The 13,389-nt window shown below is 42.6% G+C and overlaps 1 protein-coding gene across 2 annotated transcripts in view; it reads left to right on the top strand.

Annotated features, from left to right (window-relative positions):
* Window positions 1-1,698: 1,698 nt before the first annotated feature.
* The window catches only part of khdrbs3 (KH domain containing, RNA binding, signal transduction associated 3), a 105,037-nt gene continuing 93,346 nt past the window's right edge, over window positions 1,699-13,389 (top strand). For both annotated transcript variants that reach the window (XR_013078446.1, XM_076755287.1), the window contains exon 1: window positions 1,699-2,168. Coding sequence is in view for 1 of the 2 variants with exons in the window: in XM_076755287.1 (XP_076611402.1) it covers window positions 2,078-2,168 (91 nt within the window). In the remaining variant the exon portion in view is untranslated. The remainder of the gene's footprint in view (window positions 2,169-13,389) is intronic.

Raw genomic sequence — 13,389 nt, 5'->3', positions numbered from 1 at the left:
AGCATGCTTGACCTATGAGAAGGCGATTGGATTTCCTGAGAACTATTGACAGCTTGTCCTAACAAGTAAAAGCAACCTAAGGAGTCATGCAGCCCTAATCAATTGCTTAAATGAGTAAGGAGGACAATTATGTCCCCTCCTGAGACGTTTCTGTAACTGTACTGACTGATAATAGAAATAATAAGGTATAAAATGGTATTTCAACCGCACATATTAACATCTGAACATGTAATACATACACAGCAATCATTTGCATTTTGAAGTTCAGTCGAAACTCATCCCAAAACACACCGCATGCTTCACAGTTGTGCATCAAGACCTCTCTGTCTAGTGACTCATGATGTGTCTGTCTTACTCATCGACTTTAAAGATATCAAAGTTGATGGTACTTTTCATCTCTCATGGTAGTACAAATATAGTATTCCCAAAGCTTTCCTAGCCTAGTGCTGTCTGCATTATGTCTTTTAAAGATAAATAAAGGCACATGGACATATCAAATTATAGAACTTTTTTTTAAGCCTTATTTCACCTACAAACACTTACAAAAATATGCACGCTCGTGAAGTATGTGCATGTGTTCAGACACCTTCTTTTTTCATTATCTCGTGATGTCATTGTGTTCTTAGATTCTTGTATTTTATATTCTGCACTTTCTTTATGTGGCTGCTTACAAGTTACGCGACTTGGCTTGAAGCACATGCATCTGCACTGACATTTGGGGATCATCTGTGGTCACTTGAGTGTGTCAGTAGGAGCAGTGATGTATGATCGTTTACTTTGCCTTGGTTTTAGATTTTGTACCTTTGTTTTTTGCATAGCTGCCAAACAACAAACAACTTTATTTCCAAAAAAAATGGAAACTGACATGACACATCAGTGGAGATTCAACATGAATGGCCTTTAAATCTGAAGAATTAAAACTTCCAACTGTTAACCAAGAAAGCAGGATCACAGGCCTGGCAGAGTGGCCAGTGCCCTGTGTCCCCAGGTATCCAGGAGCCTCAAAAGCCCCAAGTTCACCATGTCAGATGCTTTTTGGTAACTTGATTCTCAAATTTGTTTGGCACTTTGCACCATAAAGTACAATACCAAATGGACTGTGCAGTATTATCTAATGTTGCCGTTATGTATTTTAGAAGAGCTCTGTGTTGAGGTAGGATACAGTGTATAAAAACGAAATATGCGTATGCAGCGTTATTACAGACAGGCTTACTGTATGTGTATTAGTTTAGTTTTTATTGTATGTATGTATTGTTGTATGTATGTATTGAATTCTGCTTTGTGCAAAATATAAAAAGTCTCCCACACTGTACCTTTTTTTTTTTTTTTTTCCCTGGCTCTCACATGTGTGCTGTTAATCGGTGATTGAATCAGTTTGTCCTCAGGTCTTTTGAAGAATGATGTGACTGATGAAATCACGCAAACAGCTCAGAATATGATGAAGTCTTCCTGTCGCGTGCGCGTTCATACAGATGTGCTGCTGTGGAGACGGGCTTCCTGTGTGGAGGATATAGCATTACATTCAGATGCTGCTATCAGATGCAGGCACTTTGCTCAGGCTCGCTGTTTGTGTGACGGTAACTTTATGATAATGATCCGGTAATGGCGGGACTCAGCACCGCGGACAGCTCCGGCGCGTGGCCCCGCCCCTTCCACCGGCTGCGTGTGGCGCGCGCGGCCAATAGCTGCCGCTGCCTCAGTTTAGCACTGGATACAACATAGTGAGCCGCAAAGAGCCTGTCCGCCCAGAGAGCACAGGGAACCTCACTCCGGCTGTGATGCGTGGCGGGGCTCTGCTGGCTGAAGCACACTTCGATGGGATAAACCCTCCCGGTCACATTTAACCGCTTGTCGTGTGCGCGTGTGTGTGTGTGCCGCGAGGACTTAGACATGCTCCTGTAGCGCGAGCGCGACTGTCACTATCGCCTGCGTTTTTGCTTCACAGAAAATATCTGGAGCTAACTTGGAGCCGTTTGGACGTTAAGCAAGTTTTGTTGTTGTTGTTGTTGTTTTTTTTCCCTCTATTAACTTGAATTACATTCGAGTCGCTCACTCGGAGCCCAAAGCGCAGGACGAGATGGAGAGCGAAAAGTACTTGCCGGAGCTTATGGCAGAGAAGGACACGCTGGATCCGTCTTTTCAGCACTCCCTGAGGCTACTGGATCAAGGTAATGTCCGTGCTTAAATCCTGAAGTAAACACTTTAGCTGTGCGAAAACAGTTGGAGTCGAAGCCACTGTGTTCAGGTTTAACGCTCGCTGCTGGGCTGCAGGCTACATGACTCCACCAGCCCGCCTACTTCAAGTTATAAATAAGAGGTTTGTGGGTCTACTTACAATTTCCTGTTTGGTCACACTAAAATAGCGAGGTCCTTTTAGCTTGGCTGTTTCGCCAAGTTTTCATGCAGCAGAGGAGCCATTGCCAGCCCTCTGTGGGAGATAGCAGTGAGCAGGGCAGGTTTGACTGTAGACTGCTTCATCACTCAGCCCAGAGGTTAACAAAGTTTCCTCTGGAAGGGGACAAACATTTAGCATGAGAGCATACACGATGACACTCTTACTGCTGCCGCCTCGAAATGAGGAATTTCTTGCTGGTTTTGATCTGGCACAAAGCTGCAAAAATGCTAATGAAGGCAACTGATGTCAAAGTGAATATTTGTACAGAAAATGCATCTTTTTTTATGTTGGCATGAGATGAAATTACATCCAACAGTTTATGGATGGAAGCAGCTGTGAAACACTAAAATCACTTGACATCCCACTTTGCAGGCTGCAGTCATCTCAATCCCATGCAGACATGTGTAAGCTGTGGTGCAAGTAGTGGAATAATCACACTCTTATTCAAATGTACATGTGTTTCCTCCTTTGAAGAAGTGGACGTGACTGAAATGGAATTTTGAGCGGATGGAGCAGCAGCAGCAGCAGCAGCAGCAGCAGCAGCAGCGCTCGCAGACGCTTTAATTAATCCGTTGCACAGCCCTCTGCTTTGAAGCTGGTGGAATTTTGCAAACACTTCTTCAGACGGAGCCCCGTGGAGCTCCTCGTATGGGAAGTGCCCTGTAATAGCATCCAAGTGCATCCTTCAAGCGCCACTCGTGGGCTTTGTCGTGAGTCTGGCAGACTGCTGTTGGCTTGAAAGGTGACAGAGAAGGAGCACTAGTCTGTAAATAGTCCTGCTGCACTGTAACTAATTCTACTGAACCCCCAGATGCAGCTCCTGCACCGAGCTGTTTTTTGTTCAGGCAGCCACGTCTGTCTAGTTCCTGCTTCCCAAACTTGGGACCTCAAGGGGTCCTTAAAAGGATTCCAAAGGGGCCCGAGCAAAGTGAGGCATGATTTAATTTTAATGTTGTTTACTTGCTGGAGTTTACCAAAGAGAGAGACAGAAGGACTTTTGTGGATGTGCTGTCACCTGCTAAACCTGCGGCATGAATTTACATTTAAGGCTGCAACTGCTGTTTGTTTCAATTATTGATTCATCTGCTTTTTATTTTCTCAATTAATTGATTGACTGTGAACTTTAGTCGGAAAATAGTTTTCCTAAAGCCCAGTTGTTTTATCTGACAGCCCAAAGATATTCCAATAAAGTAAGAAAGAGCACAGCTCACAGTTGTTAAGCTTCGCTGGGAAATGTTTGGTATATTTTTTCCTTGAAAAATAACTTAAAGATGAATCAATTATGAAAATAGCTGCTGATTAATTTCCTGTCGATCAGCTCATCGATCAATTGACGGTTGGCTGAATCAAATTAATTGAATCGTTTCATCTCTGAGTTACTTCTCTCAAGTGATCTCGAATGCAGAAAGCGTCCTCTCTGATAAAATCACATTTGTTCATATTAAGATGGGTTTTGTAGTGAAAGTAATTGCATTTTGGACTTGTTGGGAGTTTCAGACATAAAAGAGTTTGGCGCTCCTGCTACGTCCTCAGACAGCCTGTTAGGATATTAATTGTAATGTGCTGGTGTCAGACAATGTGCCACAGACTTCACTGGAGTGTGGAGACTGGAATATGTGACCCAGTGGTTCCAGTTTGAACCTTCACATGGTCTGTTATCGCCTTTTAATATGGCCATGTGTAAAATGAATCAGTGCTTGCAGAATCACTGCCTTCCCTTCATTCACTGTGTGATGGAGTAATGGACGTAATGGCTTGAAATATTGATGCAGATTTGAGTGTAGAGTGAAAGGACAGACTTCTGTTAATGCATCTTTCAGTAAGCTGATTCATGTACAGTAAGGTAAATTCATTCCAGGCCGTGAGGAAGATAAGCCTGTGTTTTACTCAGCACTTTTTGTTATCAGCTGCTTTCATTACTCAGATCTGGGCGAGTCTTTTTCTTTCTTTTTTTTTTTTCTAAGAACACATATCCTGCCCACCAAGACCGGAGCACTGAATACTTAATGTTTGCAGAAAGACACTTACCAACCACTTCCTTGACAGAGTCTCTCTTTAAGTCCACACTGCAGGTCGTCCATAGAGTCATAGCAAATATTGGCCATTTCCCAAAATTGAGTAAAAATGATGGAACACTCGTAAAGTCAGGCGGAAATATTAAAAGAATTACGGACTAAATGTTCCCCCTGTTTTTCTCAAACATCCAAACAGCTTTACCTAACACAAGTTCTTGATATAACCGTTCCAGTAAAGTTAGTTTGTGATATTTCTGGTGGGGGCAAAGATTGCAGTTGGACACCATCGCAAGTGGCAGAATTAATCCGTGACATTTTATGAAGTAAGCAGAACTCTGCGGTGCACAAAATTTGGCCGAAACAGTCTGCCACAACTCCAAAACTGTAAATACTGTTATCTCTCTCTTACACAACAGATGGAACACGATGCAGCTTAATAGAGCACTTCTTCTGCCATCTTGCTGATGAGTTCTGGACTTGATTATGCAATTGGCAGGGGAAGCAGGGAACAGAGCTGGAGTAACTAGAGTTACTGCGTGCAAGCGGCGAATATGAGATTACTCCAGGTCTGGAGAGACTTCCATTCAGGAGAAATTAGGGGAGCATTGTGTTGGAAGCTTGGGGACAGGGCGGGCTGCTTTGATAAGTTTAGGCCATTCGCACAGCTCTTCTCCCAAAAGGACCATATCTCTGCCCCTGTGACAAGCCTCATACAGTCAGCAGCAGACACTTGGAGCTGGAGAAATATCTTAAGCCAAAATAAGAGACAAGCAGGACCAGCAGCCTACGTGGAATGAAAAATCCTCAGCAGCATGCTCATGACAGGATTCTAGGTATGCAGACACCTCGGGTGGCAGGAAGTGCATCTGTTCTGTACATTAAATCAGTGCCGCCTTGCAGTACATGGAGGTGCAAAGGCTGCAAGCGACACTTACTTCAAATATTTGTTTCATCAGATTTTTTTTTTTGGAGTCTGAAAGTGCATTGTTGACCTTGGAAACAGTAGTTAGACAGAAAAACAAATCCTAACTTTCGGGCTGCCACTTTATTCTTTATTATTTGAAATTCTAATTACTGTTTTAACATGGGAAAAAATGAAATACTAAATTTGACCCATTGCCTGCCCCGCTGCCCTCAGGGAACTAGGCTATTGTTGTTGTCTTTGTGAATGCAAAATGGAGAAAACCATCAAGCTGTGTTAGCACGTCATGGCACCAAAGCATCTGAGAGGTAATGTGTGGAAATGTTGGAGATAAAGGTTAAGCTGTTTGCTGACTTTGTGAAATGCAGCTGCCTTACAGGAATGTTGGCTTGTCACTGAAGTCAGGCAGCAGATAAACTGAATAACAGTAATTCTATAATGCCTTTCAGCACAAAGCATGTGGGGTGGGTTTGAATTAATTTCCACAAATTTTCTGCTCCTTAAAAAAAAATCTAGTACTGTTTGTACCAAGTTTTGATTATTATTATTATTATTTTTTGCTCTAGCCGTTTTACTACATTTATTTTACAGCAAAAAATGCCTTCTCACAGTTTCCCAGAGCCCAGAGTGACATCTTCAGAGGGCTTATTTTATCTGACAGACAACCCAAAATGCAGAGAAAATACTCCACATGAAATAATATAAAACAGAGAAAAGTATGTTTAATAAATGACTTAAATGATGATAAACATCTCAAAATAACACTTTCAGCAATGAAAACTATCAAACATACATCAGTCACAAAGACTATAATACATCAAATATATCCAGAACATAATTCAAAGTTACATAAAAGGAAACAAGCAAATAAATAATTATCATTCTGATTAATGTGATCATCACAGCCGTTCAGACTTTGGTCATTAACTCGATTTCACAATATTATGTTTGTGTGCATCTCACAGAAAGCTTGTGTAAACAATAACATGTTTAAAATGTAAAGTCACCCCCTGTACCAGATATATTCTGTTTGTTCGCTCTGTGGATGCGGAGCAGCGGGCAGCCCACTCTGAATGTTTCAGGACCTCTGGCCCAGTTTGGACGTCCTCACCTCTGTGCTGCACATAAGCTCCATATCTAGTGCTTTTTAATTGGATATTCCACAGCAGGAGTCGGCACAATGTTTGCATTACATTAACAGCCTCAGAGAGCTAACCCACAAAGAAGAACAATAACAACAGAAACCCCAAACATATATTATCTGCACAGGGTGAGCAGGTGTGGGAAAGAATGCTCATCCTATGATGCCCCGCCGTTAATTCATCTCATCAACAGAACAGAGGGGTATTTTTAGCTGTGCTTGAGTTTTGCCCCCAGTGAGAGCAGTTCCTGGGTTAGAATGCCCAGAAGTGAGCAAAAATAAGCTCTGGCATAGGATCAAAGGCAGAGATATCGTTTTGTTGGGGAAACAGTGTTTGATAGCGATAATGATCTGTGGATCCGCGGCTGGCCGACACGCTGAGCCACACAGTGAGGTGGAGGCGCAGCCGCAGCCCTGAACCTGTCTGAAGCCGAGAGCCGACTGGTGATTTGACCCGTGGATGTAGTGAACTCGCAAGTGAACTGTAAGAGAGCAGACAGGGGAGCTCCAGCTACCCGCTTTGCATTCAGACGAGCCGTGGAAGGCTGCTGAGCGGTGCTGTGGCTAAGAGGTGTTTGCAGAGCTCTGTCTGTGCTTTGCTCCAGCTCCCAGTGGAATCAATGTAGGCCAGGACTAACACACGCAGACCCCAGCTCTAAAACCCGGCAGCACCGAGTTTACAGTACATGACACGAGTCACATGTTTGCATTGATGTCACCGCTAATGTAGGATGCGTGTTCCCACTCGTTCTGGCAGCTAAAATGAGCCGACGATGCCGTGATTTAGCTTTCTCCTCTCTCAGATGCAGCTCTTGATAGGGTTTATGCAGTTGAAATGTCAAACCTGGAATATTGATATGAGTCATCTGTGTTCCTCTGCATGTAAACAAACAGACTCAGTAGTTCTCAATGAGAAGTAGTCAAATATAACAGTGCTGGAATAAGGCCATCTGCAGGCTTTTCTCGCACATCTGACAACAGGAAAGTAAGCAGGAGCAAAAAAAAATGGCTGAAACTTCATCATCTTAAGTCAGATGTGTGTGATTTTTAGCTTGTTGCGGAGTTGTGCCCTCAAGTGGCTAAAAAATGTTAATATAATACACATTTGGAGTCTATGCTTAACTTGGCAAAACCTCAATAATTTCTGAGGATCGTCAAATGTGTCGGTATTGAAAGCCTGGTCAGATTCTCCCTCAGCGCTGACCTTTGATCAGATATTTCCTGACCTATTCAGAAATGAAGAAAGTCAGAAAATGAGGAAAGAGGAAAGAAAACAAGGCGATATTAAACACTGATTTACTGAAAAGTTTAGCATATTTTGTTAAAGGAAAAGGAAAGAGCCTGTAGGAAAAAATCATGGTGAGATTTTTTATATACAGAGATACTGAAAAAAAGTGTTCTTGTATTACCGCCATAATTCAGATATCATATTGGCTAATGTTTACCATGAATCCTGAGCACTTGGAGTATGTTTTGAACAGTAGCATTAGTATTCAGCTTCATGTCACTGTCCTGTTCTGACTTTCTCTGAACCTGTTTTCTGCTTAAACATCTGTTAAAGAGCCACAAAACAGAACTTACTGATCGCATTTACTCCTCTCTGGCTGTCGGTTGATTGGTCCTCGCTGGCATCTCCACAGCGACTCCATCATTGTCCGTGCAATCCCATCAACATATTGCGCTGGATACAGTCGCCACCTGGTGCAAAGCTCGCCTTGGGCTCAGTTTGTTGAGTTAATGTCGAGACTGTCAAAATTCGATGTTGAACATGCTGTTCTGCTGTAAATGATGCATTCATATTTCAGATGCCACACAGATGTGCATTTTCCTCTTCCACCTGCATGCATACATTGCTCAGGACCTGCCTTGAGCAGAGCCTCTCAATTAAAGTGGCCAGCCAAAGAAGCTTAAATAATGCAAACTGCACTTGTTTAGGCCAGAGTGTGCTGAAAGCTGATATTCCACACCTCGTTCAGAGGTGTGTGTTGCTTGGTGTGGCTGTGTAAAATTTTCTATTGTTTGATACTGGTGCCAATGCAGTGCTTGTTTTTGATAGCTTACTCTTGAGTAATATTTTTAATAAGGAAAGTTCTCATCTATAACATGCAGCCATTGAAGAACATTGAAATCAGAAACTTTTGACACATTTAATTCAGTACAAAGACCAGAGAGTGTAAATCCCTACATGCATGCTGGGTATTGATATTGTCACCTCCTCTGCATCACTTACAGATCCATCAATAATCAATTTATAGGAAGATAATGCGCACCGCAGTGCAGGCCGAGACAGGATGCAGACAGGCCAGGATTACACTGGATTATTTGGAAAACCAGAAGAAACCCTCAGACTGTATCAATCTGTTTACTGTGCCTCAGGCTGAGAGACAAAGGGAGAAAGTAAGAGTCTCTTTCCCCAGGGAAAGGTTATTTGTAAGGGGATTGTACCAAAGTCAGTTACAAAAGGCAAAATGCAATCTGAGGGAGGGGGGACAAAAAATGGAGGACCGAGATGGAATGGGAGTTGAAATTGAAGGGGGGGAAAAAAAAGGTGGTTATGGGAGTGCTGCCGTAGATGTGTTAGTGATAAATAAAAAAAATTCAGTCTTAAAGGAAAATATAGAAATTCCCAGGCTGCTGTTTCAGACCCCTGTTTTCATACCGTATACCTCAATCTCCTCCTCTGTAAGTAAAACACATTTTTTGGTGAGCCTATACTGTACTTACAGGTGAAAAACTAGAGGGAGTATTACATCTCATCCATGACTAAATCACTGCCATTGCTGCGGGGAAGAAAGACAAGTGTGATTTCCCACTTCCTCAAAGGATAGCAGTGGTGTAAATTCATTGCTTATTCATTTTTGACACTATGGAAGCTTTCCAAACACACTGCGCGCTCCGCACATGAACAGGAACACCCTTTCATGATGAAAGTGTCTTATTTTCCTTTCAGATTCAATAGAATGAGCAGCCCAGTGCCTTATTTTCCACACTAAACTGCACTATTAGAGTTAATATTTGACTTTGGAGCTTGTTTTTTACTTGAAGAGGTCCTTTCTGTGCCCCTGGCTTGATCTCCCCATGACAGCCACCGCTTCCCTTTCCCTCCTCTTTATTTATGTCGTTTTGTGTGGTTGGCACCTCAATAGAGTGGATTGCACTGGATTAGCTTCTCCGCCTTCCCAACTGATCCGATCCATTTTGTGTAATCCAACTCAATTTAATTATGTTTATCGTTCCACCTCGCTGGTGCAGAGGAGCAGCAGCACACCTCTACCAAGATAAGCCCGGGGACCTTGTGCCTTTTTGCTGGCAGAGTGTCTGCCTGAGTCTGTTGCTTTATAAACAGATGGTGTAAGTCACCTACTCTCTGAGTAAATACTATGTTAGGCACAATATTATGATTCAGAGCTCCCCTCAAACATCACTGTGACATGGGAAAAATAGCCAAGGTTGAAGATCACAACCTCTCTTTTTTGTTGTTGTTATGCGAATTTGTACAGTTCAGCAGGCTCCATCTCTCACCCCCACTAATGTTGGAGGAATGGATATGCCCGATATGTATACAGTCTTCTTTATTACTTCTCTGACTCTAATCCATGGCATTAGCTATCAAAAGCTCACAATAAGAGCCTAATTTTTTTTTCAAACGCTCTTTAGTCGGTGGGCACAGTTCAAGGGCTCGCGGAGAAGCCGACCGCGTTGAAAACCTGACTTTTCCTTCCGTCTGAATGTAGCTATTGTGCAGCAAACAGTGGTAGATTTTGTTGCAGGTTAAATGTATTCATTGCCTTCAGGTACTCATCTCAGAGTCTCCATATGGGCGAGAAATGCCTCGGATCCAGGCAGACACTTGCAGATTTGGTGTAGTTGACTGCACTGAGCAGCAGATGTTACAGCCCAAGAAGAAGCGAGGATGAAAGGAAACAATAGCGCCTGCTCTGTTTTGTGTCCTGAATGCTCTTCCATCATCTACGCTGCTTCTGTAAACCTCTGGTTTATAACCCAAGGACTAATCCTTTATTTTAGTCCTGTTCTATTGTCAAGAAAAGTCTGTTTTGTATTATTTTTTATTTCCATTCAGTATTTTAATTGGGGAGTTGTGCTGAGATGTACAGCACTCTTTTCCAAAGGAGACCTGTTGTAGCACAGCGTACAAAGAAACTGAGCGGGCAGAACATCCACATGCTGCATGTCATGTACAGCATGCATATTGCAAATCCCATTAGAAAACACTGGGAATAAACCAGAATCAGATTGCAGTGTTTTGTCACCATACAATAAGCAAATGATAAATGACATTTTGATGTAACAGAGAGAAACATTTCCCAACCTCATCGCTCCTTCAGTAACCATTAACAGCACTAATCTGTTTTGATGCATTAGAGTCCAACTGAAATCGCATTCAGTCATCCCTTATGTGCTCAACAATAGTGTCAACATTTTTTTTTTTTTATGTATTATTAATAGTCTTTAAATGGAAAAAGATCTTTAGGGAAATATCACAAATGCTGCTTTTTATCTCAGCTGGCTGGAGGGGCGTGTTCCTATCTGTGTTTGATTGACAGCAGCGGGCAGGCCGCCAGAGTGCCGGCGTTACATCGTAGAGAAAAAGTAGCCGACGTGTAAGTTAGATAAGAAGGAGGCTTTAGCGGGAGAGCTAAAGTGTGCTGTTGTTCAAAGTGACTCTTGTGTTGTGTAGCAGGCTGCTGTCTGGCAGTAAGTCAGTGTAACGTCTGCTCTGCCTGTGATTTATGCGGGGTTTGATTGGCTGTATCATCTGCGTAGACGGATAACGTCAATGAAATGCAAAACTAGAGGGAGCCATTGTGAAAGCAGGAAATGTAAAATCAAAATTTCTCCTGCTTGGTTTCAGATCTCAAAGGCGCACGCAGGACTTGATTCACAGAGCACAGACGTATGCCGGAGCAAAACAATAACGATGCCGTTTAATTCCAGTTAGACTTTAAGTTTTAAACATCCTGCTCACCTTTTGGGAACAGAAAATGAAGCGCGGGCTTCGATGGCAGTGGGCATGAATCTTTAAAGAGCGAGGGCAGTGGAATATCAGTAAATGAAAGTAAAGTGCGCTTTCTGGGTTTTTGGAGCAGGAAAAGTTATCTTGTAATGTACTGAGAGAGGAGGAGAGATGGATGCTCATTTACCACCGGTGCCAGGAGACCTTTCCTCGTGTCCTGCTGGGCTGCTTGCTTCGCTGTGTCCCCCGTCTCTATTTTAAGAGCCTGATATTAAAGCCTAATTGTGTTCAGAGTTTTTCGGGACATCTCCCTCTGTTTCTTCTGCACTTTTTTTTTCTTTTCATCATATAGCATGCTAACAAAGTCCTTAGAAATGAAATGCTGTACAAAACACGTTATGACATTTGTTTGTGCTTAAAGTGTCGGTTACTGACTGATCTCATTGCATCATATCCATTAATGCAGCACAGCCAACAGATGCAGCATGTATATTGTTTTTTGTCGGCCTGTTAACATGTCACTGCTTTTGCAATTGGCTGTAAAACATTCATTAACTCTTATGGGCAACCCATAAACAAGGGGTCAAGCCAGGATATACGACCCCCATAACAAGCAGTTATCCACTCTCTCCTCTGTAATAAAATCATACTGTTGCTGCTCTCTGTTTGACACTCCAGCTGATGGCACATATGTGCTCCTTTGCTGTGCCATTTGGCAGCGCTTCTTGTTAAAATTTGACCTAGGATTTGCCCAATAAGAGGCTTGTTAAAGTTTGACGTGGAAGTGGAGCTCTGCCTGTCTCCTTGTTAAATCTCTGTCTCTCCGAGGCCATCATTAGTCCGCGGAAAATGTTTGGAGCTTCTTTGGAGTTTATTTTTTGTTTATCCTTCACAAAACAAGGGCCTTGCAGCACAGTGTAAGGTGTTAAAAGACAATAACAATTAACAATACTTGATTTTTCTAAAATGATTCTGCATGTTTCCAGTTTTCCTTTTCCCAGGTCTTATCTAGTGAAGTGAAAGGAAGTGAATCACCTATTTTTTTTGGACAAATACAAGCCATGGAGCCATTAAACAGATGCAGCAGAGGACCTGAATGATAAGGCTGACATTATTCTGTACTTTCCTTTCTGTCAGTAAATCCTATTCAAAGACAGAAAGCTCACAATATATGAATCTGTCTTTTGATAATTTTTGACTTCCCTGTTTTCCCATCACCAAAACAGGATTGGTGATGGGAGGAGCATTATTTGGGAAGTATTTTCAGCTGCATGTCAGCACACTCATGTGTCTGTAATCAGTTTCAGAGAACAATGAAGCTCTATGGCAGAGAGGAGTGTATATAATATAAGGAGTGGGCTTATATTACTTTCATATTACAGATGGATTTAAACTAAAATTCCAAATACTGCAGCTGCAGTTTATTCATTAGTGACAGAATCACGAGTATCATTGCTCAATTGTTTTCTGTCATGTGCAATGTATCTCTGGCAGAGATGATTGTAATTACAGCGAGCACGCAGTCCACACAGTCAACGCCTCCTGAGCTGGTGTGTCGATGAGAGGCTGCAAGAGGTGAATGGATAAAATCAAGTTTATAGATCTGTGGTTCGCACGCACCCACCCCTTCACCGGGGGGCCGGGGTTTTAATTGCTGTCTGACCAGAGCTGGTTCTGTGTGAAGATGTGCCGCGTTGATAGGAGAAGTAGGGGGAAGGAATGGTTTTCTTTCTCTGTGGTTGTTGTATTGACAGCTTCTCATCCTGGAGGAGCTGATAAGAACACAGGATCCGGGCAGACACCCAGAGGAGTGGATTGCGTTTCAGAACCGGGAGTGAGAGCTGTTTTTCGGGGGTCTAGCGAGGCTTTGAGGTCCTGCGTCAAATCCGTCAGACGGCACAGAAGCAGGTTGAAGTCTAACAGTGTTACTTAAGGAAAGCA

This window comes from Chaetodon auriga, chromosome 17 (genome assembly GCF_051107435.1).
Source record: "Chaetodon auriga isolate fChaAug3 chromosome 17, fChaAug3.hap1, whole genome shotgun sequence".
In the NCBI taxonomy this organism is placed as follows: Eukaryota; Metazoa; Chordata; class Actinopteri; order Chaetodontiformes; family Chaetodontidae; genus Chaetodon; species Chaetodon auriga.
This window is presented reverse-complemented; position numbering and strand designations above follow the sequence as displayed.